Raw genomic sequence first — 24550 nt, 5'->3', positions numbered from 1 at the left:
TGGGTGGGAGCCAGGCTGAAGGGCACACTGCTACTTGTGAGCCACACAAGTTTGGTGCACATATTTCAGTGTGTAAGCAAGACCCAGGAGGACATGCTAAAGCTTCCTGAATAAAGAATTCTGTTGACGCTCCTTAGATTTCTCCAGCTGACTACAAAAGCATGTATAAATTGGTGGTACCTCACTCTGAACCGCCTTTAGTGGTCAGCTTGGCATTCCTTTGTTATCTGATGCACTTGAAAGTTATAAGATACATACTTGCTAATTTTCTTTTACTCCTTTGAATTCGTCCAAATTAATGCAGCTTCGGTTTTGTCATCCTGCCTCTGTCATCTGTCTGCTCTTCATCCCAGAAAGGGATCCCATTCCTTGTTTAGAGGAGATTTTTCATTGGCTTGCCAACACTCCCTCAAGTTTTACTCAGATTAAGGTGCTGTTTGAGTCCGATCAGAAGTTTTCAGTTCGCATCCACACACTGGTGACAGTCCCTCTGCCTGTCACTCTGGGCTGGATCGGAACCGAGAGGTCCCCTTGTGCAACAGTGTGATTCTCAGATGGGGACTGAGGTTCAGAGAGGTGAGATGATGCCCGTGTGTTACAGCCGGATTTACCCAGAGCCGGCCAGTACTTGAACCCCCAACTCAATACTAAGTACCTCAGATGAGGATTGGAATCAAAGAATCTTCCGATTCCTGCGCTTCCTACAAACACACAGATATTTATTCTTGCCAAGTTGTTCTTGTGCCCTGTGTGATTCTAGTGAAAACACCTGCCAGGAGCCTGGCCTCGGATACGGGTCCAAAAGAGCAGGAGACAGATTATCTGCTCAGTTGAAGAAAACCATTTCGTTTACTCAGCAAACAAGGGACAATCTTCAGAGCTTTGACTCCTTTTAGATAAATGACCTATGGTTAATTATCTCCCAGCTTTTATCCTTTAATCTCTAGGTTTAAATTCTCTAGTAGTAATTACCCCTAACCTCTCCCTGTAATCACAACTGCACTCAAAAGCAAGTCTTCCTGCAGCAATTTAAAAAAAAAAAACAAAAAAAACCGTCATTTTTTTTCACGCTAAACTATGATATCTAATTAGTACAATAATAATTTTCCCCCTTATCGGGATAATTGCATCTTTAAATATACTTTTCAGACTGGAGAGCTCGGTTGTGAAGGCATATTCTCGAAGGTTGAATGCAAGCATGTCTTCTTACCCATTCATTTGTGACTTCATTCATAGCTATAAGGGCATCTTCTACTACAGGAATGCTAAATTATACATTATGTATGTTTCCAAGAACGTTAGATAAATTTTTAAACAGACCAGTAAGAACGATCATGTCACAAACTCAAACTGAGCTACAGGGTAGATTCCATAACTTCATTTAATATTGATAGCAGCTCAATTTAAGTCTTGAAAAAACAAATACCTTTAATAAATCTGGAGTGAATGATTACATATTTTGATATAACTATCATACAGGAGTGTGTACATATATAAATCTATAGGCAGAATTATATACATTTCAATATATACCACATATATATTTTTTCTTCTCACATTTTTCTCTTTAGTAAAACAAAGCAGTTTTACTGTACATAGATGTGTGATGCTACATTAAGTCCTGAGTGATTTAAGGGATCGTTAATAAACTACAGTAAATTCTAGTCTTTCAGCTAAAGATCCAGTAGATTCAGTAACAAAAACGTGAACAAAATGTTTAAAAATATGCATTCAGCGAGGCGCTCGTTTTGTGCTTAGCGGAGAAAGCTTGAGAGTGCACGGCCGCCATTTGGGGAAAACTTCTTGAATATTCAAGATTTAACAAATATCCTATTTGAATGGATTTATAGAAGTTGATGTCACCTACATCCAATGCGTCAAGCATGGAAGACTCCAGTCATGACTGGACCGAAAATCCCTTTTGCAGAATATGAAATTCTGTGTAAACATCAGTGCTTAGGGATTATATAAAAAGTTCAGACTCAAATGGGGAAAAAGCAAAATACAATGAAATAACTTAAAATGCTTTTCTTGGGAGCCAGCCACATGGAAGGAATATAAAAAAATAAGAGTGTATTTTGGAGAAAGAGGAAACCAGATGAAAGTCATTAGGGAGGTGTGGTCAGCCACCCACCTCGGGAAGCCCCAGGCTGGTTGGCCCCGGGGGCCCAGGGTGATGGAGCCATGGGGACGGATTCTGCACACAACAGGGAGAAGGCCACATGCACCCGCGAGGGGCAGGGACAGCCGCCGTCAAGGTCACCGTCAGCCAGCCCGGCCCCCCAGCCCCACGCTCCGCTCAGGCACTAGGAGGAAGCGGTGAGGGGTCCAGGCCCCCGGCTGGGGGGCCGCTCGGACGAGAAGGCACTGCGTGGCGTGGCCCCATCACCGGCCCTACCCCGTCCCGTGGCTGCTGTAGTCGAAGACGCCCTTCTTGAAGAACGGCGAGAACTCGCAGACGGTGTGTTTGGACAGTGTCAGCCCCACCTTGTCGATGTGCAGTGGGGACGTCGCTGACTGGAGCATCACGCTGAAAAAGTCCCTGAGGTACCTCTGGGGAAGAGACAAGAGGCAAAAACACGGTCAAGACACTGTGGGGCGGGGGGAGGAACGTCCCGTGGAGCGTGGAGGAGCTGCCACTGTCATTAGAAACAGCGCAGGGACCCTCCGCCGCCGCCTTTGCCCCATCAGACCCACCTGGGGAGCAGCCATGGTGCCCGGCGTGCAGGTGACGCTTCCTGGCTCCTAGGACACGGCTTGGACCTGTCTGCACACAACGCCCAGAGGAATGCTAGGCAGTGGCGGCTGGGCTTGGGGTCTGCGTTCCAGCAACAGTGTTGCTAGTTAATAAAGTCATCCCCCCCCCCAAATCACTCATTAAAAGGCAACTAGGAGGAGAACAAAAAGGCTAGCGGTCTGCACGATGCTAAACGAGGATTTTTAAAGGGCACAGGCTTTTTCTGCTTTGGATCCTTCTCGTAAACCAAAGGAAAAGCAATACTGGGGACGAGAGGGTCCGTAGCAAGCACTGATATTTGCAGACCCCTTTACAAATCCTATGATCACCAGTAACAGGAAGCTGTTGCTAAGATTAATTGCTCTGAACCCCGTGTTCGCCCCTCCCCCCTGCACACGTCTGTCACAGCATCGGCCGCCTCTTCTGGCATCAAACAGGCAAAGCACGTCTGAGACCAGGACCCAAGATGCTGGGGCTGAAATCAGACATGGGTGCCAGCAGGATGTGTTAAAGGAAAAGAGGACACAGAAATAGTTCACATATTTCAGGTCAGGCAAACGTTTTCTATAACAGAAAATACGGATGGGAGCAGTTTTAGGCCTGAATCTTTATTACTGTCTCAGTTGGTTTAAAAAGTATAAATCCTGTCACAAATTAAACATAGTAATTAGGGACTCTGAGTAACAAAAAAACTTGTCTATGAAACATGGCCTAGAACAGTGGTCCCCAAGCCAGGGTATCTGCCCCATAGACATTTCTGATTGCCACAAGGCGGGGCAGTGTACCTAGCGGGTGGAGGCCGGGGATGCAGCTAACATCCTACAATGCCCAGTACAGCCTCTGTGCAGAGAATTATTTGGTTCCAAATGTCACTAGTGCCACAGATGAGAAACCTTGGCCTGGGGGAAGTCGAATTCAGCTACCTGAACGAACTGCCAACCTCAAATTTACCTGTGAAAGAAGACATTCTGCTTAAGGAAAATGTTAGCTACTTTCTTAAAAACAGTAACAAGGATTACTAATGATTAACATTTGTATAGCAATTTACAGATTCTAAAAATCTTCAAACTACTAATTTTTTATGCTTTATGGATGTATAACTGATGCCCAATAACTGCATATCCTTCAAAGGTACTCATCAACTGAGGAGTGCTGACACACGTAGATGCCTGTGAAACTTCACCAAAGCAAGGTGACAAACATTTGTACCACACCCAGAAGTTTCCAAAGTCACCTAATTTTACCTTATCTTCATAAGATAAAATACCTTCATATTCTTCATAAGTTATCGTCATACTCTGCCTAGAATTAGCTCTTTTTATTATTTTTATTATTATTTTATTACTGTAACACCCATTATCCGGGGAGCAAGGCTAGTAACCAAGAGAGAAGACTTGAAAACAAGGGTTTTTAACTCAGACTCTTTTTCCTTTGTTCAATATTCCTAACTTCCTGGTCTCATGGTAATTGCTCAAGAAGGGCTCTTGAAAGAGAGATCAGGTAGAGGTAAGAAGGTGCCAAAACCAATTGCTAGAAGATGAAGACCTCGCTCCAGTACTTATTTGCATCAGAGAAGCAAAAGGGAACCTGCCTTGACTTTTCTGTGAGGGAGGAAAGCTGAGAACATTGACCTGGAAGGACCCGAGGTCCAGCACACACAGTTACTAGGAAATATCGACCAAACCCGACCAGCCAGCGCTCACGATGAAATGCATGTGTGCAGCTAACTGTGCAAGATGGAGAGAGAGGTGATCTGGCACAAGGACAGGGAGCGAGCTCACTGCTGCGTGTGAGCTACACCCCTCCGTGGTGAGAAGCGGGAGCACAATCGTCATCTCAGCAGCTCCTGTGCAGCCCGTGTCCCCACGGCTGCGCTCAAGTGCAGACTAAAGCGCAAGACAAGCTTGCCTTCCAGATGAATTCTAACCGGATGGAAGGTGTTTAAATCCGGCAACCGATGTTGTATCAACATCTGTCGTCATTAGTTCATGAAGCAGGGGCCCTTTGAAGGGCCAGTAAAGCCTGAAGGGATAATGAAAAGAGAAGTGAAAATAAAAACTAGAAAAAAAAGGCAAAAAGAACGTACTGGAGACCCCCTTCCCTGCCCGGGCAGCACCATAAAGAGAGAGCAGGGAAGTAGCTGCAGGTGATGGCTTTTCTCAAAATGAACGCATCAGTACACCTCGATGAAACCACCAGATAGAAGGATCTGATCCAACTGATTTTAAGCATCACGGAAGAGCTTTTTCCTTGCAAGACAAATCTCCACTCAGCAGAACAGGGCAGCCTTGGCTCCCTTTACCTAGACTGCTCCCTTGGTCAAAGACATGCTGCGATTAGGAAGTGATCTTTGCGGTGACCTCGGGATGCTCTAAAATGTATGGGGTGAGTCTGTGTCCAGAGCCACAGGACACAGGTGGGCTGAGCAAATTCCTTCTGGTGAATGACAAACCCAAAGGGCTAGGGGTGGAGCCGGGGACACCAGACGGACCTAAATTTCCAGAAGGTTCCTGAGGTCACAGACAGCATCTCACTCTTCTCTGTAATTCCCCGTCATCCCGGGCACACTGCCGAGCTGGGGAAAAGTGCTTACAAGCAACCTTGATGACTGATTTTGATGAGTTAATTTTTTAAAAATTGAAGTGTACAAAGAGAAAACAGCAACCATCATGAATGTACAGCCTAATGACTTTTCAAAAAGTGAACACGCTGGCGTGCTCAGCATTGGAATAAAAATATCACAACATTTTTGGAGCCCAGGCAGCCCTCTGCACACTCTTTCCCTTCAGGGTAACTGCCATCTTGGCTTCTGGCACCATCGATTAGTTCTGCCAGGTTTTGAACTTCATATTGATGGGATCCCACAGGGTGCACTCTTCTGTATCTGGTTTCCACTGCTTAACGTGATGTTTGAGAGATTTCGTGCACCTGGCTGGGTGAGCTGTGGTCTGTTCGTTTCAACTGCTGCCTAATATTCTGCGTGCCCATGCCCCCCCACTGCCTGGAACGGAGGGGTGTGCAGGGGTGATGAGTTGGATTCTTTTGTCTGCACTTCTTCAGTAATGAAATCTACTTCCATATAATGGTGTCCGGTGAGTCTAGTTTATTGCTATTCCTCCAATAAAGAAGTTTCCCCTTAGGGCTTCAGGCCTCGGTCCAAGACCAGCCACTGTACTAGAAGGCTGCTATTGCACGCAGTCAATATACATTATAAATATATGTAAAATACATACTTAAATACACACATTTGTATTAGTAATTTTTGCTGCCTGTGCCCCCAATGTTTTCCACAGCACCTGCGGCTGAAGGGAGAAAATTAAAGTGCTTCCTGTCAAAGCTCTCCCTCTACTGTTGATCCATAGACACCCTCGCCCTCCCTGGTGTGTGAAAACAAGTCCAGAAGCCGAGCTGCCTCCCCAGGGCAGTTCACTTTATAGGGGAGTATTACAAAAACTCAAGGACATCGGGAATTTCAATGGCTTATCAGGGTCAGAAGGGCAAAGCAGGAGAAGGATCTGTGAAATCCAATATCCAATTTGTTTCTTTCACTCAGCATCTTCTCCATTAAAATCAGAAAGAAAAGCAGGCAAATTTAAATCTCTGTAGCCATTAGGGACCACACAAGGCAGGCAACCCTTTCCCACCCTGGTGGTGGGGGGGTCACACCTGAGTCTCTGCTCTGAGAAATACCCTGGGTCAGGGCCGCTGAGAAGGTTCGGCAACATTCCAGCCCTGCCTCAGATACTTGGAGGACGAAAGTCAGAGGAAACCCAATCTTCTTTCAGGAAGATTGCAAACTGGGAAGTGGCAGGGCAAGAGGGGGTCTGGAGATGTCTCAGAGTGAGCAATTGAGGGAAAGGAAGGGACCAGGAAATGGAGCACAAAGACATGCAAGGGGCCGGCTGTTAGAGGGTGAGAGAGAATGGGATGGGATCCGGGGATGGGATCCGGGGATGGGGGGGGAGGGGCGGGGGGAGAGAAGATGAAGGGAGAGAAGGAAAACAGCACAACTATGCTGGAGACGGAGGCCCGTGAGTTGTTTTCCAAGTTGGCAAAAAAGGTTTAAGAATAACAGATATATTAGACACCTATCTAGGCTTTTTACTTTTAGCCTCTTGGACCAGCAGTATAAAATATAAGGTCTTTGGGCTTCCCTGGTGGCACAGTGGTTGAGCATCCGCCTGCCGATGCAGGGGACACGGGTTCGTGCCCCGGTCCGGGAAGATCCCACATGCCGCGGAGCGGCTGGGCCCGTGAGCCATGGCCGCTGAGCCTGCGCATCCAGAGCCTGTGCTCCGCAATGGGAGAGGCCACAACAGTGAGAGGCCCGCGTACGGCAAAAAAAAAATAAAATAAAATATAAGGTCTTTTCTTATCAATGCTTTCAGAAAATCAAGTGTAGGTGGCTAATCTTTAAGGCATACTTCAGTACTGACGCTGAATACCTTGACTTCATAAACTCTCCTTCTACAGGCTGTGGGCATGTTTTATTGTTTTTTTAAAGGCAATCTACACAGGGGCAGTGAGCGGGGTGGGGGGAGGCAGAAGTCACTGGGAGAGATGGGCCCCTGTGGGTCTGTTCCACACAATGTGAAACTGGCACGTGCTTTGTAAAATGCCCTCAGAACAAAAATTAAATCCTGCAGGGGACCGTGAGCTTTCAAAGGGGAGGCCAAGAGAGACCAGCGGAAGGATGAGGGGTGCAATGATTGCCAGAGACACCCCCCACCAGGCTCCTGACGCCTTCTTTCCAAGGTAGTTGTTTATTTCCTTTAACTCTTACCTGTAACACCCCTCCGAGTATCTCCTTGGGACTGTCCCCCACATGCACACACCAAGCTGACCAGCTCCTTCCTCGCTCCTCTCATGGAGAGGCCATTCATCAAAGGCTTGCAATGTTCTAGGCACGCTGAGAGCTTTTAATGGTCTACCTCATTTAATTACCACAACAACTCTATGAGGTAGAGACTATTATCATCTCCATCTTCTCGATGCAAAAACTGAGGTCTGGGAGGCTTAAGTGATGTCCCAGAGGTCACAGAGCATGGAAGTGGGAGAGTCAGGACTCACACCCACATCTCCCAACTCCAGAGGCTGGTCTCAGTCACCAGACTGCCGTCCACAGCATCCACCAGCCCCTTCTTCTCTGGTTGACCCCCGTCTCCTGGCACTGTGCTCACTGGGCCAGGCCGATAGCGCTGGGCATCTCAGCTGCTTGGGCCAGATGCTGCCTTTCCTGACCTGACGGTGCTCTCATGGGGACAGGGACACGGGGTTGTCTAGAGTGAATGTTCCACACAAGCCTGGGGCAGAGACCTCTCTCCTGTGAGGCGTCTACGCTTCGACACGGAGTCCTACGCAGCTCTGCTCATGCTACCATATCTTCCTTACAGTGCTTTGCTGCGCACTGGCCATTTTTCGACTGCCCTTCCTCCGTTTCCCTTCCCAAACAGCATTCAGATTCCCTTCTGAAAAATACCCTCCCCTTCTTCAGGATTGGTTATCTGCCTGACTTACAGAAGAGGACTGGTGATTTTTTTCCCACTCACAGTCTGGGATGGGTACCTCATACCCAAACTGCTAATCAAGATACCACTCGGGGCCTGCTGGGACCAAAGGGTCCTCTGGGGCAAGCCTCTTCCAGACTGCAGAACTGGTGCTATAGAGCAACTAGAGTTTACCTAAGAAATTCAGGGCAGATGCAGAAGAGCTTCTGATCTGCCCATTCTGTCTGTGGTCTTTGTAAGGAGGTGGGCTTACAAAGTCATTTTCTACTGTTTGCCATAAAGTTAACTGACAGTCCCCTGGGGTGTTGGCAGGTACCCATCAGGAATCAGAGGAAGCCTTCCATGTACACCACATCCAACTCCTGGGGGGCCAGTCTGTTGTTGGATCAAGGCGTCTGCCCAGGGCACTTCTCTTAGGAAGAGGTCAATCCGAAGAGGTTTCCAGATGGGTCAGTGCATCCCAGAGGTCCGTTCCCACCCAAGCAGTCAGCTGGAAGCCTCCTGCCCCAAACCCAGATACACACAGGGGCCAATTTTTAAAATTCCAACACCATTTCAAAACACAACCACCAAACATTATTAATCTTTGAACCAAAACACAGACTAATATGGTCTGTTGGCTGTGTTAATGAGTTCTTAAAGGCAAAGCACACTCTCTACAGCAACACAGGGCAATTCAGCAAGAATTTAGTCAATTATTTTAGAGCTTTAGCCTGGCACTTCCATCGACACACTGCATTAAGGGGCAAAAGTGAAAAATATAATGTGTTGCTATGTGCTACTTCACTTTAGACATGCTTGACGAAGGTCATAATATTAACATGATTCACGTGTGACCTCCTATATGAAAGAAAGGAAAAGAACTTGAGTTTCTGGAATAACTTGCATAAAAGCTGGCCTTCCGGTAGCCTCTGCTGGGTTTTTCCTTTCAACTTGGGAACTTCTGGATAAAATGCTAGTCTGCTCATAGGGATGACCACGTGCTCTGCAGCCCGTCCAGGCAAAAACCTGGGAGCTCAGCAGGGCGTTAAACAGTGTGGCCGCTCCCATCTTGCAGCCATTCCCTTTCAAGTCTGGGATCTGGAAGGAAAGGAACGTTTGAGATCAGGGAAAGGAGGGAAGGTGTGTGGTACCCACGCTCAGCAAAGGATGTGAACAGGGAGAAAGGCCAGCGTGTGGAGGGCTCAGCCTGGGGAAAAGTAGGGCTCAAAGGAGATTATGACGGGCCTTGAACCTGGCTGTGGGTCTGCTGGTACTTGGTACTGATACAAAGTGCTTTTCCTGGCTCAGGAGCTCCTATGACCCCTGAGACACACTGGGGAAAAGGAAGACAGGTGTGTGGATCCTCTGTTTACAGATGAGAAGACTGAGATCTCAAGGGACTTAGCCAAGTTCGACGACTGTAAGAAAGAGGCTGACAAAACGACTGGCTCTTCAAATTGGGAGAAAGTCCTCGAAATTCTTGAGGAAAATCCTTTAAGCCTGCAACGTAAGGTGTGAATGTAAATGTAAACGCAGTCCCTGTCTCTGGGGCTGTTCACACCCCTATCATGTAGGCTCTCAGAATCTACCTTCAATTTCAATCAACCACCACGTGCACCCGTGCGTGTGTGTGTGTGTGTGTGTGTGTGCGTGTGTGTGTGTGTAAGAGATGGGAATGAGAATAGGCCTCAGAAGCATTTGAAAGACCTTACCTTTTTATCTTTTGGCTTCCTTCTATTTTAATTAGCAGGGGGATAAAGTCATAACCATTTTACGTTATTAGAAAGTTTCCGTTTTAATAGGGCTCACGGCTGTAACTGTAACCTATTGTAACACCAGCAATATTTCACCCCAGCCATGCCATCCTAATGATTTTCCGGACATCTCATTGTTGTGGAGCTCTCTTCATTTTACAGAATTTTAACATCAATCCATAATTTAATTTAAAGCCATTGAAATTATTAAAATTGAAATGTTCTTTAAAAATGTAATAGGGCTTGAGCCACCTTTCCACTGTGACATATTAACAGGGAAGACAGTTCAATGGCATTCCTCATTTCCAGAAGTCATTAGCCATGGTGGCAGCTTAAAGACAACTGTCATTCCAATAAGACTTAGAGGTTTCATTTACCTTGCAGTACTTGGAGGCTTCATCATCGACTGGTGGGCTCTGAAGATGGATCCGGCCTGGAGGGAGGCACACTGGGATATTTCTAGACCCCAGAGAGGTCTGGTCACCATGGGCCAAGTGTTATGAATTGACCCAGGCAGGTCGATACTATTCACCCCGTTGAGTCTTCCCAGTTCTAAGCTCCCATACGTTCTAGTCTGAACACTTCTCTCTGAATATTTAGGAATCCTAAAATTTGTCTCCACTGGATCAGCTGGTGGAGATGCTGGGTTCCTTTCCCAACACGCCCCCAAATGTCCTCACACTCTGATAAAATTGGGACAGTTTGATTCAGGCAGATCACTCATCCTCTGCACGGTTACTGCACACCTGCTCCCCACGAAGCAGCGTGTGGGTACTGGATGTCCAGTGCTGAATATGACAGGCCCGGAGCCTGCCCTTCCAGGGTGCCTGGGCTGCCCGTACCACATCCTCGTGGTTCAGAGTCATTCTTACTGGTGCTGTGCTTCCATCGTCTAAACCCTGCTTGTCCTTTAAGGGCTGAATCACGGATTATTCTCTGTTGACGCCTCTCTTCAGACCCCATTCATGAATCCAACAAATATTTATTGAGAGCTTTCCTCCTGTCAGCACTGCTGTGGATTCAGTAACGGACGAGCCTCATTTCCGTCCTGAGTAACGTGAAGGCCTTTCAGGGAGGTGGGCAGGAAAAGCAGGAATTAAAATGTGGCTCCAGGAAAATGGGAATGAGATGCTTTTGGAGCACTAGGAAAGGCAGCCAGCCTCGTCCTGGGAATTGGTGACATTTATGCCAAGGCCTGAGGGGTGGGAAAGAATCAAGCAGGGGAAGATGCTGAGGGAAGCCTGTTCCCGGCAGAGGGCAGAGCGTGTACAAAGCCTCATCGTGGGGCAGCAGAGCTTGGTGGGGCACGGCCAGTGGTCCAGCAGCACTGGACTGTGCCCTGTTCAGCATGGGGGACACACTTCTGGAAGGCTCTGCCCCCAGATCAGCTCTCAACCAGGTCTCAGACCGGGGGTCCAGCACTGTGCTCCGGTAGCCTCTCTTCTCTCTGATCCATGGAGTCCTGCCAGGCCTTCTGGGTGGAGCCTGTGACTTGTTTTAACCAAGAGAATGCACTGGAGGTAATGCCGAGAGTGAAGAGGTCACCTTGCAGGTTCCAGTACCCTAGCTGAGCCCAGTCCTTAGTGGAGCTGTAATCTGAATGCAGCCACACAAGTGGCCAGACCTGACAGAGACCCTTGGAAAAGATGAACCACCCAGCGGCTGGTTCCACCACCCTGCCCACGTTCCAGAACCACAGCATCATAAGCAATAAAGTGGTAGTTTCTTTAAGGCACTAAGTTTTGGGGTCGTTTATTACTCGGTGATAGATTACCGAGATACACGTATTTGGGAACAAGGTAAGAGATGAGGGAATAAATGACATTAGTCAAAGCAGAATAAAGTTTCTTTGGTTTCTGATTTATGCCTCATGCCAACCTCTTCCGACCTTTTCTGTATTTCTAATAATAATTCTGTCTGTGCGGGCATTTCTTTTCTGTCCTAGGTTTTACAGTAAATACTTGGAATAAGTAATCATTTGAAATATGGCATTTATTTCCTGATATTGTATAGAATTCTGAGTGCTCCCACTTGAAATTCATCAGGGTGAAAACGCTAGTCTGTGATTACAGAATCTGAACTATTCATTACAGCTATTCAGAGACTCTTCTTTATGAGTTTAATGACATAAGCATATTATATTGAATTATTATGGTACTGCATCAATTGGACTCATAAATTTAATATACTCAGTCTGGTTCACATATTCTAATAAAATCCAGCAAGCTTTAAAATTTTTATAAGGGATGTGCATTTCAAGTCCATGTAGTATTCAATCTTTACAGGTTGACGTTCTTGCTTGGGGTATTAAGCGGCTTCAACGATCCTGATGACCCCAGCCTGGCCAACCAGCAAGGTCAGGGTGAAACCCCACAAAAAAAACAGGCCACATCAGAAAGGCCAAGGTCTGCGTGGACTAAGAAGCTGGTTAAGCTTTGCTCCAGAGCACAAGTCACGAGCAGTCCCATCTTTTCGTCTCACAAAGGAGGAGAGAGGAGTTCAGTGTATGGGGTACCTGTGAGCTGGAAGTGACACCACTTGTCAGCTCTGAGGGGGTAGGAGGCGAAGAGCTTCCGGACTGGCTCACAGACCCCGCTGTCGACTTTGTTCGGTTAAAGCAAAATATGGGAGAATGCTGGGAGGAACCCAGTCCCCAGGGCTCACTCTGGTTCTTTGACTTTTGCTTACTGGATCTTCGTAAGAGATTGGTAACCGGCTAAACACAGATGCAGAGCAACTCAACACCCTCAGCACGGAGGGGAGGTTGGAAGACAGCCCTGGAGACACACCTCGGCCGTTGAGTCCACATGGCTGCTGCAGTCCAACTCTGCCCTGCAAGCCAGCTCCTTGGGCACTCAGTCATTCTGCAGCCACCACGCTGGGCGTGGGGACCTTATAGCACCGGGACAGAAAGCCCCCGAATGCCTCTGCACCTCTGCTTCCTCATCGGACTCTCTCTTTTTTTTTTTTTGCGGTACGTGGGCCTCTCACTGCTGTGGCCTCTCCTGCTGTGGAGCAACAGGCTCCGGACGCGCAAGCTCAGCGGCCATGGCTCACCGGCCCAGCCTCTCCGCGGCATGTGGAATCCTCCCGGACTGGGGCACGAACCCGTGTCCCCTGCATCAGCAGGCAGACTCTCAACCACTGCGCCACCAGGGAAGCCCCCGGACTATCTTTTAAGGATCAGAATATTAAATGAGCTGCTGTCTGTCAAGTGCTTCGAGCAGGTCCCAATTCACAGTGAGTATTTATTAAGTCATTGACACTATTATCTACACAGCTTTGTCCTCTGGGAGTTCATGGGCAAATATGTTAATTTTCTCCTCTTTTGGATGTTTAGAAACACATGGGCTTAAAGCATGAGGTATTTGACTTTAATGTTTTCCCCTTCAAAGGAAAGTAGAGGACAGCAAGAATCTGGAATGTTTTTTCCAAAGTCACCTCATAGCAGATACTGGCAGACCCTTTATTTCAAGGGTTACTTTAAAGGAAGGAAGATTTAACATGTTTTTCAAAATGGAGAATCATATTAAAAATAAAAAATCTAACTATAGCAGGTAAGTTAACTATCCTCTGAAAGATCTTTTCTTAAGTAAATGCTTTGCTGGGGATTTTACATTTCAATTTTATAATTTAACATAAAAAATGACCTTATTTATCCCATAAATGGTTGGAAATAGCAATGATGTTTATTTATTTATGTGTAAGAATTTACTTTTTTTAAAATAATAAAGGTGTTCAAATAGCCCCTTGGAAACCTCTTGTCTACGGGTTACAGAGAGAATTCAGCTTAAGCCTTGACGAAGGCTAAACTTCTGTCTGATTATATTATTCACTGCTTTTTACTGAAAGCACAAAGCAAATCTGCAACACAGCTTCCTTAGCACCAATTTCAAAAATTAATCCTTTAAATATAGGAACATAAGAGGAAACTATTTCTAAGAGAATTATTCCCATTTCCATTGAAAATGTTATTAAATAAATGGTAAATTTTAGTTCTAGTGTAGTTTCAAATCCACTAGTCTTCTTTAAAAAAACACAAAGCATGACTCACCATTCATAAATCAGGATTCAGAGATTGAAGATACTCTGAAAATATGTGAAACCGAAAGCTACAAATCATAGATAAAAATCCATACATTTCCCTTGTAGATTCCAAGTATAAAAGACCTTCACCAGGAGTAGACTCTATGTCAAAAAAAAAAAAAAATCACTTTCCCTGCTCATCCACAAGAAGCAACTCCTTAGCCTTTAAGTTTTATTATGAGACTGCATCAATTCAGTCACATGAAAGATCATTTTAAGATACACTTTGGATACTGAAATTCTGTAAACTGCCATCTGGGGGGAAAACAAAAACAGAAACAAACCAAAAACCCTATTCTTTTCTTTGTTTCTAAGTTCATGATTCCTCCCAGCACTATATAAACCTTCAAAGAGGTTCCTGACATTTGGAGAGAAAAGGACAGCTCCCAGTGACCAACATGACTGAGAGATGTTCAAATGAGAGTCTTGCTGTGTGTGGCACCTCCTGGCTCCAATGCACTTAAAGAACCAGGTCCCCAAACACTTGAGAATCAAGAAGCAGTTGCACACGAATTACTGGCATCCCAAAGTCTCCCTTCTAGTGGAACCCAGGAGCTGGATGCAGTGCGATGCTTCGGGAACCCGGAATGACGATCTCGTCCCTTTCCACCGGCCACGCCTGTGGGTGAGCAGAACGATCCTTCCCTTTCAAGTCTGACCCAAGGTCATCTGTGTATCGATGGCAAGTGCTCCTTGGCTGGCCTTGAACTGGGCCATCACTGAGTAACACTGAGACCCTGAATTCAGGGTAAGAGGGTAAGCTCCGGAGACTCTGGGGGGGGAAGACCCACTGCCCCTTTTTTGTTCTCTGGACCAGGGGTTCCTGATGATCCCTGTGGGACTATCTGCCTGGCAGGTTATCCTCCTGCCTCGGGAGTTACTCCTCAGGGTCCACCCGGCCCTACGCCCCGGGGAGAGCTGCGGTCACGCCCCGGGTGTGAAGAGGACCGTGGCCCCGAGTGGTGGGCCTGTGACCCTGCCCCACAGAGAGGATTAGCTGGGGGTTTGGATTATCTGCACCAATGATCACCTTCACAGGGGACAATGGCTGAGGCTGCACTAGGTCAGGGAAGGTGGAGGATGGGAGAAAAGCCAGATCAAAACTTCTCTAAATGGAACACCTCTGACTTTCAAAAAGGATAGATCTGTATTTTATATAGGGAAATGAAAACAAATCCCTTTACCAAACAGATATTATCTACAGAATTAAGCATCTAAGTTAAAAAATATAGACATTGAATCCGTGTACTTCCTGAAAGACAGTCTCCATTAGATGACTGACACCAAGATGGCCATTAGGTAATTAGATCTTGACAAAGGCATGAGTTTTCTTTCCTTAGGACCTTAGCTTGTAGCAAAATGTCATGGGTTTACGGTATCTTCTTCCTCTCAAACAAGGGATATTTACTTATTTACTATAGAGAACGACATCCAACACATCAACTTATGATTCAAAGTCAAACTTTGGAAACGTTTAAAACTGTCCTGGACAGCTCCTAAAACCTGAGAAGCTGCTGCAGAAGAGAAGTGAGGGATGCTGCCAACCAGGAGGATGATGACATGTGTTCTTCTGGACACTCGTGTCTGGCTGTGTGAAATGCCAAATGAACCCCAAGAGTTTGTAAGCATCAGTCTTTCAGTCGTCCAAACCTGTAACATCCATGACTGTTTTCAACTGCAGGGCTGGGCAGTAAAAGTTAAAAAGTACTGACAAAATGTGGGTGGAAAGATCTTACAGATCAAAAAGAAATCTCACCAGCGAGGGGATCCTGCAGAAAGCGATGGGGCCATTTAATCAAAGAATCGGTGGGCTAACGTGACATCTGCAGACTCTGCCACAAGAAAACTGCCTTTCCAAGTAAGGAAGGTCATTTCATAGGGACCGCGCTATTACCTGAATTATTATAGCCAGATTCTTGCAAATGAGACACTTCAAATAAATGCAATTTTTGTGAACTGGAAGATGCACTATAAATGGGAAAGGAAAGGGGAATCGCAATAACATGTACCGAGAAGAATAAATACCCCAGACTATGGAGATGGTGAGAGCAGACAGGGCCCCTCGCTGCCCACAGCACTCACTGCAGAGCCTCAAGTACGAGCCTTATGACCCACCAGCTTCCGCTGCCAGCTGGTTAAAAAAATCCATTGAGAAAAAGGCAATGGCTTCATTTACTGACATTTTCATCTTTGATTAGCAATTTTTTTTTCTTCTTGATTTCAATAACGGTTTCTTCATTTTACTTATAAATGAGACAGGTGATCTCAATTAGAAAACAGACTAGAGAAAGTTTTGTTTTTTTTCTGCTTGCCTGGAATGACTATTATATATGTAAATGTAAACACTTTGCAGTGAACTGCTGGGAATAAAAATAAAGCTATCTAAAAATGGATGGGAGTTTTACAAGGGCAAACAATAAAGATAAAAAGTCATATGGAATTGGAACAAACTGATGTTCTTCTCCATTTTTTCCCCCCAAATATTGTCTCTAAGGGCTGCAACAACGCTGCTTCATTACCACTATGAAATGTATGTGGAGTGTATAGAAGAGAAAAGGGAAAATTTTTTTCAAGGGAAAAAAATAGCTGGCGGAATTTAGAAATAAAGATGCAGTTTACGAAGGCAACAAAGGAGGGTGTGGAGGTTGGCTGGCACAGGCCACGATGAGCACCTTTCATCTAAGAAAAGCACGACTTACCTAGAAGACAAAGCTGAACGAATGGAGTGAAGGGAACTGAAGCATCTTCAGGAAAGCCTAACGCCAACTGGGAGGGGCTTCATAGAAGAGAAAAGATAATTCCCCAATGTTGATATAAACAGTGAGGAAAACTTGGTGGAGACAGGACAGAGACAGCAGTTCTCAAACAAAAGCGCAGGAAGAATTCTGATCGTGGCTTTCGGGCTGCTGCAGCAAAGAAAATGTATGAAGAGGAGCCAGGCTGACCTCAATGGAAATAAACAAAACTGACTATTTCCGGAAGCAAGAATTTAGGCCTTCAGCTTTATAGCAACACTAGAAGATACAAAAGTAACCAGCAGAACGTTAAAGCAAGGGAAGGCAGGGTGAGGTGGGACATGTAGCGCAATGCTTCTCAAACCACCTGCAGGGAAGGACTAGGTAAGGAGGGCGAAATGGAAAGCAGAGTAGAGGAAAATGAGAGGGGGACCAGGCCAGGAGGCTCAACACAGGCAAATGGGAATCCAGAAAGAAACGGAAAAACCTTAAAAGAGGAAATGATCACAAAAATCTCCCAGAGATGAAGGATGTGAGAGAGAGAGTCCACGCAGATAGAAGCCTGCAGAAGGAAGGGCGATCACCAAGCAGAAGAACCGTGAGCTCTCTGAACGCTGGGGACAGAGCGAGGGAGGGAGGGAGGGAGGGAGACAGACAGAATCACGTCACATCCAAAGGATCAGGAATCGAAATGGCTTTGAACCGCTTGACAGCAGCCGTGGAATCAGAAAACAAAGAAGCAACCCCTCTGAACTACAGAACGAAATGGTTTCCAACTAATATATTCTATCCAGCCAGGGGGCAGGTGAAGAAAGACCTCAACAGACATGTCTCTAGAAATGTACCTCCTACACGTCCGTTCTTAGTTAGGAAACTACTAGGGATGTGCTCCATCAAAACGAGGGAGTAAGTCAAGAGGAAAACACGGAGCACAGGAAGCAGGGGAAACACCTGGAGAGACATCAAAGGAGGATGGAGAAGGGAGGTTCGGGTGGATGTGACCCAGGCTTACTCCAGCACATCCAGAACTGATTTAAAACAAAGTTTCAAAAACTATATATACACACACACAAAAGAGCAATAGGTTCTCTCTCTCTCTCTCACCCACATACACACACACAGCAAAATGGTCAGGAAGGATAGACACCCAACCCATAAGAGCAGTTTGAGATCCTCTGAGAGCAGAGACTGGGGTCACTTATTTGGGGGGGATCTTGGACACAGAAGCAAAGGGGTGGGAAAGTAAGAGAGAGAGAAAACAAGAAAAGCCACCGGTGCTGCCGAGCAGGTCACCACCGTGCATGACTGGGCCAGTCCTGCTGGGGACTCTGAGAAACATGGAGACTGTGCTTCGCAACGTCCCTGGAAAGGAGGGGAGGCCGGCAGGTGCAGCCACAGACTTGCAACCCTCCCTGTGCTCCCTCCAGAGCCTCACCTCCCTCCGGCCCCGGACTGGCATTGGCTTTGGTGGAGGCCGAGAGGGAAGAGCTGAGAGACCCCAGGGGATGCCACCAGCACAGGCTGGAACTGCCAGGCCGCGGCCAGTGTCACAGGGGGTCAGGGGCCAGGGAACAGCACACGGCATGTATCAGCTGTGGGACGGGCCTCGGGCTGGCGGTGATGGAGGGGACCCTGGCCATGGCTGTAAGGAGGGGGCCCAGTTCAGCGGCCCAGGCTACCCACGCTGGGAGCCAGGGATGCGCAGTCGGTCTCTGCTCTCGGCTCAGCTGCTTCTCCTCCCAAGCGCTCTCACTGTGTCTTTAGCGTATGGCTTTCTGATGCGGACTTTCTGATTACGCAGCAAGCTTACTCATTCTTTTCCTAAGGCTCAACAGGCATTTTTAAAGGACTTTAAATTCAAGTTTTATTGCAACCTTAGGCGATAACTCAGGCGAATGTGGCTCACGCACTGGGCCTAAGTGAATCTATCATCAAATGACTGCAGAGCACTCAGAAGACAGAGAGGCGCCCGTGAGCTCCCGACCCCACCACGGTCTCAGCTGACACCCACCAAGCGGGACTGTGGCATCTCGGCAGGAGAAGCCGGGACGGCTGCCAGGGCAGAGCCCCGGGCCTGGGCTGCTCTGCAGTCACTTCCAGGTGCTCCTGTGCTTTCTGTTTTTACAAGAGTGGACTCTTATTTTATTCTCTTACATAACTCTATCTATAGAATTATATCTATACACAATATTGAATTATATCAAAAACTGACATCTCTACACTTATTATACAGTTATAACCTATGTTTATATTCACCTATATAACTATACTTATAACTGCCTGTAATTATATCCACGTAATACAATCTATAGTTAAATCTATATCTTATCAGATCATGCTTTACCCTATTTGTAATTAATAATTTATCATTGCATGTCTCCTCCTCACGTGACGACTAACACGATTGTGATGCACCTACAACAACACAACCAGGGGCCCTAAAGGACAATGGGTCCCAGGAAGGGACTAGAACCTCACGGGGACACCCCTTTATCTACACCCAGGGCAATGTGTGCACTGGGGGAAAAGAAGAAGCAGCTTCTGGCAGCAGCGAGAAAGTCTAAATGAACAAACACGAACACTGCTAGAAATGACTGATATAAACATGACACTATCGTACACATGACTCAAAAGAGTCACTAATTCCAAAACAATTTTAGTAACTTGGCGTCACCGGGAGGAGGCAGGTGTTCCCTCCACCATCCATCACGGCTGTTCCTTCCCTCCACTTTTAGCTGTGTTTCCATCTGACACTCCCCCTGGGGCCCAGGAGCTAATTAAGTGCTTCGGTTTAGAAGACCCTTCCTCCCCATGCCTGCTGTGCCGCAGCATGAATGTGAGTTGGCAGGGGCGGCGGCAGAGAGAGAAAAGATGAAACAGCATCTTGTGATGCAGGGTAAACAGTGAGGCCAGCAGGAACTTGGGGCTCACACCTGTGTCCAAGCAAGGCGGGCCAAGCTACCTCCAGGTACGGGCGACGGAGGAGGGAGCCCAGGCCGCCTGCCCCATGCATCCACGCCACTCGTGATGCCAGACAGGCTTGGGAACCACTGTTTTGGGAGTCACGTCCTCTGATAAGCACAGAGCTGGTACATGACTATCTGCGTAGTTCCATGATGAGTCGTCTCTGCTCCAACAGGGCCATGAGCTCCTTGGAGACAGGAAGCACTTGAGTGACACAGGCAGGACAGGCTCAGTCTGGCACAGGAAGTGGTCCTGAGCGTGGCCAGTGACTGCCAGAGTCACTGGATTCCTTTAATACAGACAGCAAAGACCATCAGAGGGAGACCACCAGATGCCACATGCTTCCTCTGAGATGTGAAGGGACAACAGCACTGCCTCTACTGTGTTCCTGCCCCAGAAAATCAGACCTGAACTCAATCAAGCCACTCAATCTAACGACTGGTTTTCAGAAAACGCAGGATTAGAGGCGCACGGTGAACGGCACCATGGGATGCAATTAGCAAAACCTCAAATGTGAGAATTCACTGGATAAATGACATGGTTTCATCAACAAACAGATGATGAGAAAAAAAGAGGGAAGGGAAACCTATAGATTATAAGACACTTTAGAGACACATCAACCAATACTATGTGTGGATATAAAGTAGGTCTTGATTCAAGTACATCTATTAAAAAGAAATGAGAAAATTGGTGTGGCCTGAACACTGACCAGCTATTTGTTTATATAAGAGATTAGTTAACTTGTGTGTGTGTGTGTGTGTGTGTGTGTGTGTGTGTGTATGTGATGACAATGGCACTGTGGTTATGTTTAAAAAAAAAATCCAACAATAGTGACCATATGTTGGTGGGAATGTAAACTGGTACAGCCACTATGGAGAACAGTATGGAGGTTCCTTAAAAAACTAAAAATAGAACTACCATATGACCTAGCAACCCCAATCCTGGGCATATACCTGGAGAAAACCATTATTCGAAAGGATGCATGCACCCCAATGTTCACTGCAGCACTATTTACAATAGCCAGGACATGGAAGCAACCTAAATGTCCGTCAACAGAGGAATGGATAAAGAAGGTATGGTAGATATACACAATGGAATATTACTCAGCCATAAAAAGGAATGAAATAATGCCATTTGCAGTGACATGGATGGACCTAGAGACTGTCATACAGAGTGAAGTAAGTCAGAAAGAGAAAGACAGACATTATATGATATCGCTTACATGCGGAATCTAGAAAAATGGTACAGATGAACTTGCAAAGCAGAAATAGAGTCACACATGTAGAAAACAAACTTACGGTTACCAAGGGGGGAAAGCAGGGTGGTAGGATGAATTGGGAGATTGAGATTGACATATACACAACTATATATAAAACAGACAACTGACGAGAACCTATGTATAGCACAGGGAACTCTACTCGATGCTCTGTGGTGACCTAAATGGGAAGGAAATCTGAAAAAGAGTGGATATATGTATATGTATAACTGGTTCATTTTGCTGTACAACAGTAACTAACACAACATTGTAAAGCAAATATACTCCAAAAAAATTAATTAAAAAATATAAAAAATAGAGTCTTGCTTTTGAAGAGATATATCCTAAAATATTTATGGACAAAATATGATATCTGGCATTTGTTTTAAAATAATCCTGTGAATGTATGTGTGTGTGTGTGTGTGTGTGTGTGTGTGTGTGTGTGTGTCTAGTGACTAGAGGTAGAAATTAAACAAAACTGGTCACGTGCTGACAATGATGAAACTGGGTGATGTGACAGGGTACACTGGGTTTATTACATTATTCTTTCCGGTTTTGTAATATACACTGTCACAAAAAATAAAGTTTAAAAAATGTGTAAGTCATTAATTTCTATATCATGATATCTCAAAGTTCCTTTAATCCACTGAAAGCTGGAGATGGTTGTATAACCCTTTGCAGAGCAGAAATTTGCTAATATAATAGGATTGCATTCTTTGATTCTAAGAATTCTTTGAAACACCTGCTGTTAACAAACCTGACACTCTTAAGTAAAGGCAATTTCTCTTTTGAGCCAGAATGGGTTGTAAAGGATTGCCAAAGAAGATCCCTCTGCACAAAGGAGAACTGGGGCCATGTCCTGAAATGAAGGTGTTCTTCTCTTTTCCATGGAAACCTTATTTTGATGCTAAAATAATATACTCAAGTCCTTCGGCTTCTTCACACTAACTCGACAGAAGATCATCTCAACTTTCCTGTCTGACAGAACGAAGGGGAATTTGGTTTTAGTACAGTAGAAAGTGGTAGAAAGTACAGAGAGAAAGGGGTGGAGGAAGAGGCAACCCATATTGAGATTTCCTAAGTGACCCTTGAAGAAAAAAATCTTTACAAATCATACCGACGGTGTAATTAAACGTAGCAACAGGTCACTTAGAATATCCTAAGTGATACTACAAGACACATAAACATGAAGGTCCTCTGAACCAAGCAGCAGTGTGAAAAACTCTTTGTAGTAATACATGAAAATTATAGGGGAAAAGGATCTTTACAACTGTTTGTCAATTACATCAGTATTCCACCTGGCCTCTCACCTATTTTATGGTTATGTGTGATCACAAGAGATTTCCTTCCTGGTTTCCATGTTCAAATGTTTTAATTTACAAAGGTGGTCTGCTGGGTGGGCACCTCATTAATCTGCATACTCTGAAAATCACTGATTCATAAAGACAGACATCTACCTTGAGTTTGGAAATAACACGTGAATAAAAATGTGCTTGCTAAAGATAGATAAAATAGTGACTTTCAAATTTCAGAGTAATGAGTGAGTCACTCTTAATGAAATATACATTATTATATGCTCAGCAGTGGAGAAAATATGTATGAAATATATAACTTGTTTTGATGATGACTCCCTTCCTTTTAATAATAATTAAACCTCATACTCTTAAAAAAATGTATACTAGTGCCAAATCGACTCACCCATCCATCCATCCATCCATCCATCCACCTTCCCTCCTTTGTTTAGCAAAGCAATTAAGGGACAATAGAAAAATAAGAGGATGGAGGGAGGACAGAAGTGAAAGAAAAATGAAGACAGAAAAGGAGGAAATGAAGGAGATTATAAATGCATGACGACTGCATTTATAAAAAATTTATAAGATTCTTAAATAAACTTTATTTTCAAGAGCAGTTACAGGCTGACAGAAAAATGGAGAGGAAGGTAGAGATTTCTCATATCCACCCTTATCCTCACATACACACAGTCACTATTAAATTCCCACACCAGAAGGTTCCATTTGTTATAATCAGTAACCTACACAGACATCATTATCACCCAAAGTTCGCAGTTCACATTAGGATTCACTCTTGTTCATTCTATGGGCTTTGACAAATGTGTACTGACATGCACCCACCATGACAATATCATACAGAGCAGTTTCATTGTCCTAGAAATCCTCTGTGCTCCACCTACTCATTCCTCCCCACCACTAACCCCTGATCCTTTGACTGTGTCCATAGTTTTGGCTTTTCCGGAATGTCACACAGTTGGAATCATATAGTATGTAGTCTTTTCAGATTGGCTTTCTTCACTGAGTTTTATGTATTTAAGTTTCCTCCATTTCTTTTCATGTCTTGATGGCTCATTTCTTTTTAATGTTGAGTACTATTTCACTGTCTGGATGTACCACAGTTTATTTATCTAGTCACCTACTGAAGGACATCTTGATTGCTCCCAAGTTTTAGCAATTATGGATAAAGCTGCTATAAACATTCATGTGTAGGTTTTTGTGTGAACATATGTTTTCAACTCACTCGAGTAAATAGCAAGGAGTACAACTGCCAAATTGTATGGTAAGAGTGTGTTCAGTTTTATAAGAAACTTCCAAACTGTCTTCAAAAGTGGCTGTATCATTATGCATTCCCACACCAACGAAGGAGAGTCCCCATTACGCCACATCCTCACTGGCACCTGACGTCCATGGTGTTCTGGATTTGGACCATTCTAACAGGTGTACAGAGATATCTCATTGTTATTTTAATCTGCAATTCCCAATTGACGTATGATGTTGATTAACATCCTCTTATATGGTTATTTGCCATGGGTATATTTTCTTTGGGGAAATGTCTGTTCAGGTCTTCTATTTTTTTTCATTGGGTTTTTCATTTTCTTACTGTTGAGTTTTAAAAGTTCAAAGTACGTTTTGGATAAGAGTCCTTTATCAGATGTGTCTTTTGCAGATATTTTTTCCCAGTATGAGGCTGGTATTCTCATTCTCTTGGCATTGTCTTTTGTAGAGCAGAAATTTTCAATTTTAATAAAGTCCAGCTTATCAACTATTTCTTTCATGGATCATGGATTTCTTGTTGTATCTAAAAAGTAATCACCATACCCAAGGTCATCTGGGTTTTCTCCTATGTCCCCTTCTAGGAGTTTTAGAGTTCTGCATTTTACATTTAGGTCTATGATCCATTTTCAGTTACTTTTTTGTGAAGGGTATGAGGTCTATGTCACGAATCTTTTGTTTTGCATGTGGATGTCCAGTTGTTCCTGAATCATTTGTTGAAAAGACTATTTCTGTTCCACTGTATGCCTTTGCTCCTCTGCCTAAGATCAGTTGACTATACTTACGTGGGTCTATTTCTGTACTCCCTATTCTGTTCCATTAATATATTGATCTATTCTGTTGCCCATAACATACTGTCTGGATTACTGTGGCTTTATGGTTAAGTCTTTTGTTATTTTTTTAATTTTTGAATTTTTATTTATTTTTTTACACAGCAGGTACTTATTAGTCATCAATTTTATACAC

The 24550-nt window shown here is 45.0% G+C and overlaps 1 protein-coding gene across 3 annotated transcripts in view; it reads right to left on the bottom strand.

Annotated features, from left to right (window-relative positions):
* Positions 1-1363: 1363 nt before the first annotated feature.
* LOC137207503 (kinesin-like protein KIF16B) overlaps positions 1364-24550 on the bottom strand; it is a 278846-nt gene continuing 255659 nt past the window's right edge. For all 3 annotated transcript variants that reach the window (XM_067707442.1, XM_067707444.1, XM_067707443.1), the window contains one exon: positions 1364-2553. In XM_067707442.1, coding sequence (XP_067563543.1) covers positions 2395-2553 — 159 coding nt within the window. In that variant the 3' untranslated portion in view covers positions 1364-2394. The remainder of the gene's footprint in view (positions 2554-24550) is intronic.

The sequence above is a fragment of the Pseudorca crassidens genome, chromosome 15 (assembly GCF_039906515.1).
Source record: "Pseudorca crassidens isolate mPseCra1 chromosome 15, mPseCra1.hap1, whole genome shotgun sequence".
NCBI classification, from domain to species: Eukaryota; Metazoa; Chordata; class Mammalia; order Artiodactyla; family Delphinidae; genus Pseudorca; species Pseudorca crassidens.
Note: the sequence above shows the minus strand (reverse complement) of the source record. Positions and strands in the feature narration are given on the sequence as shown.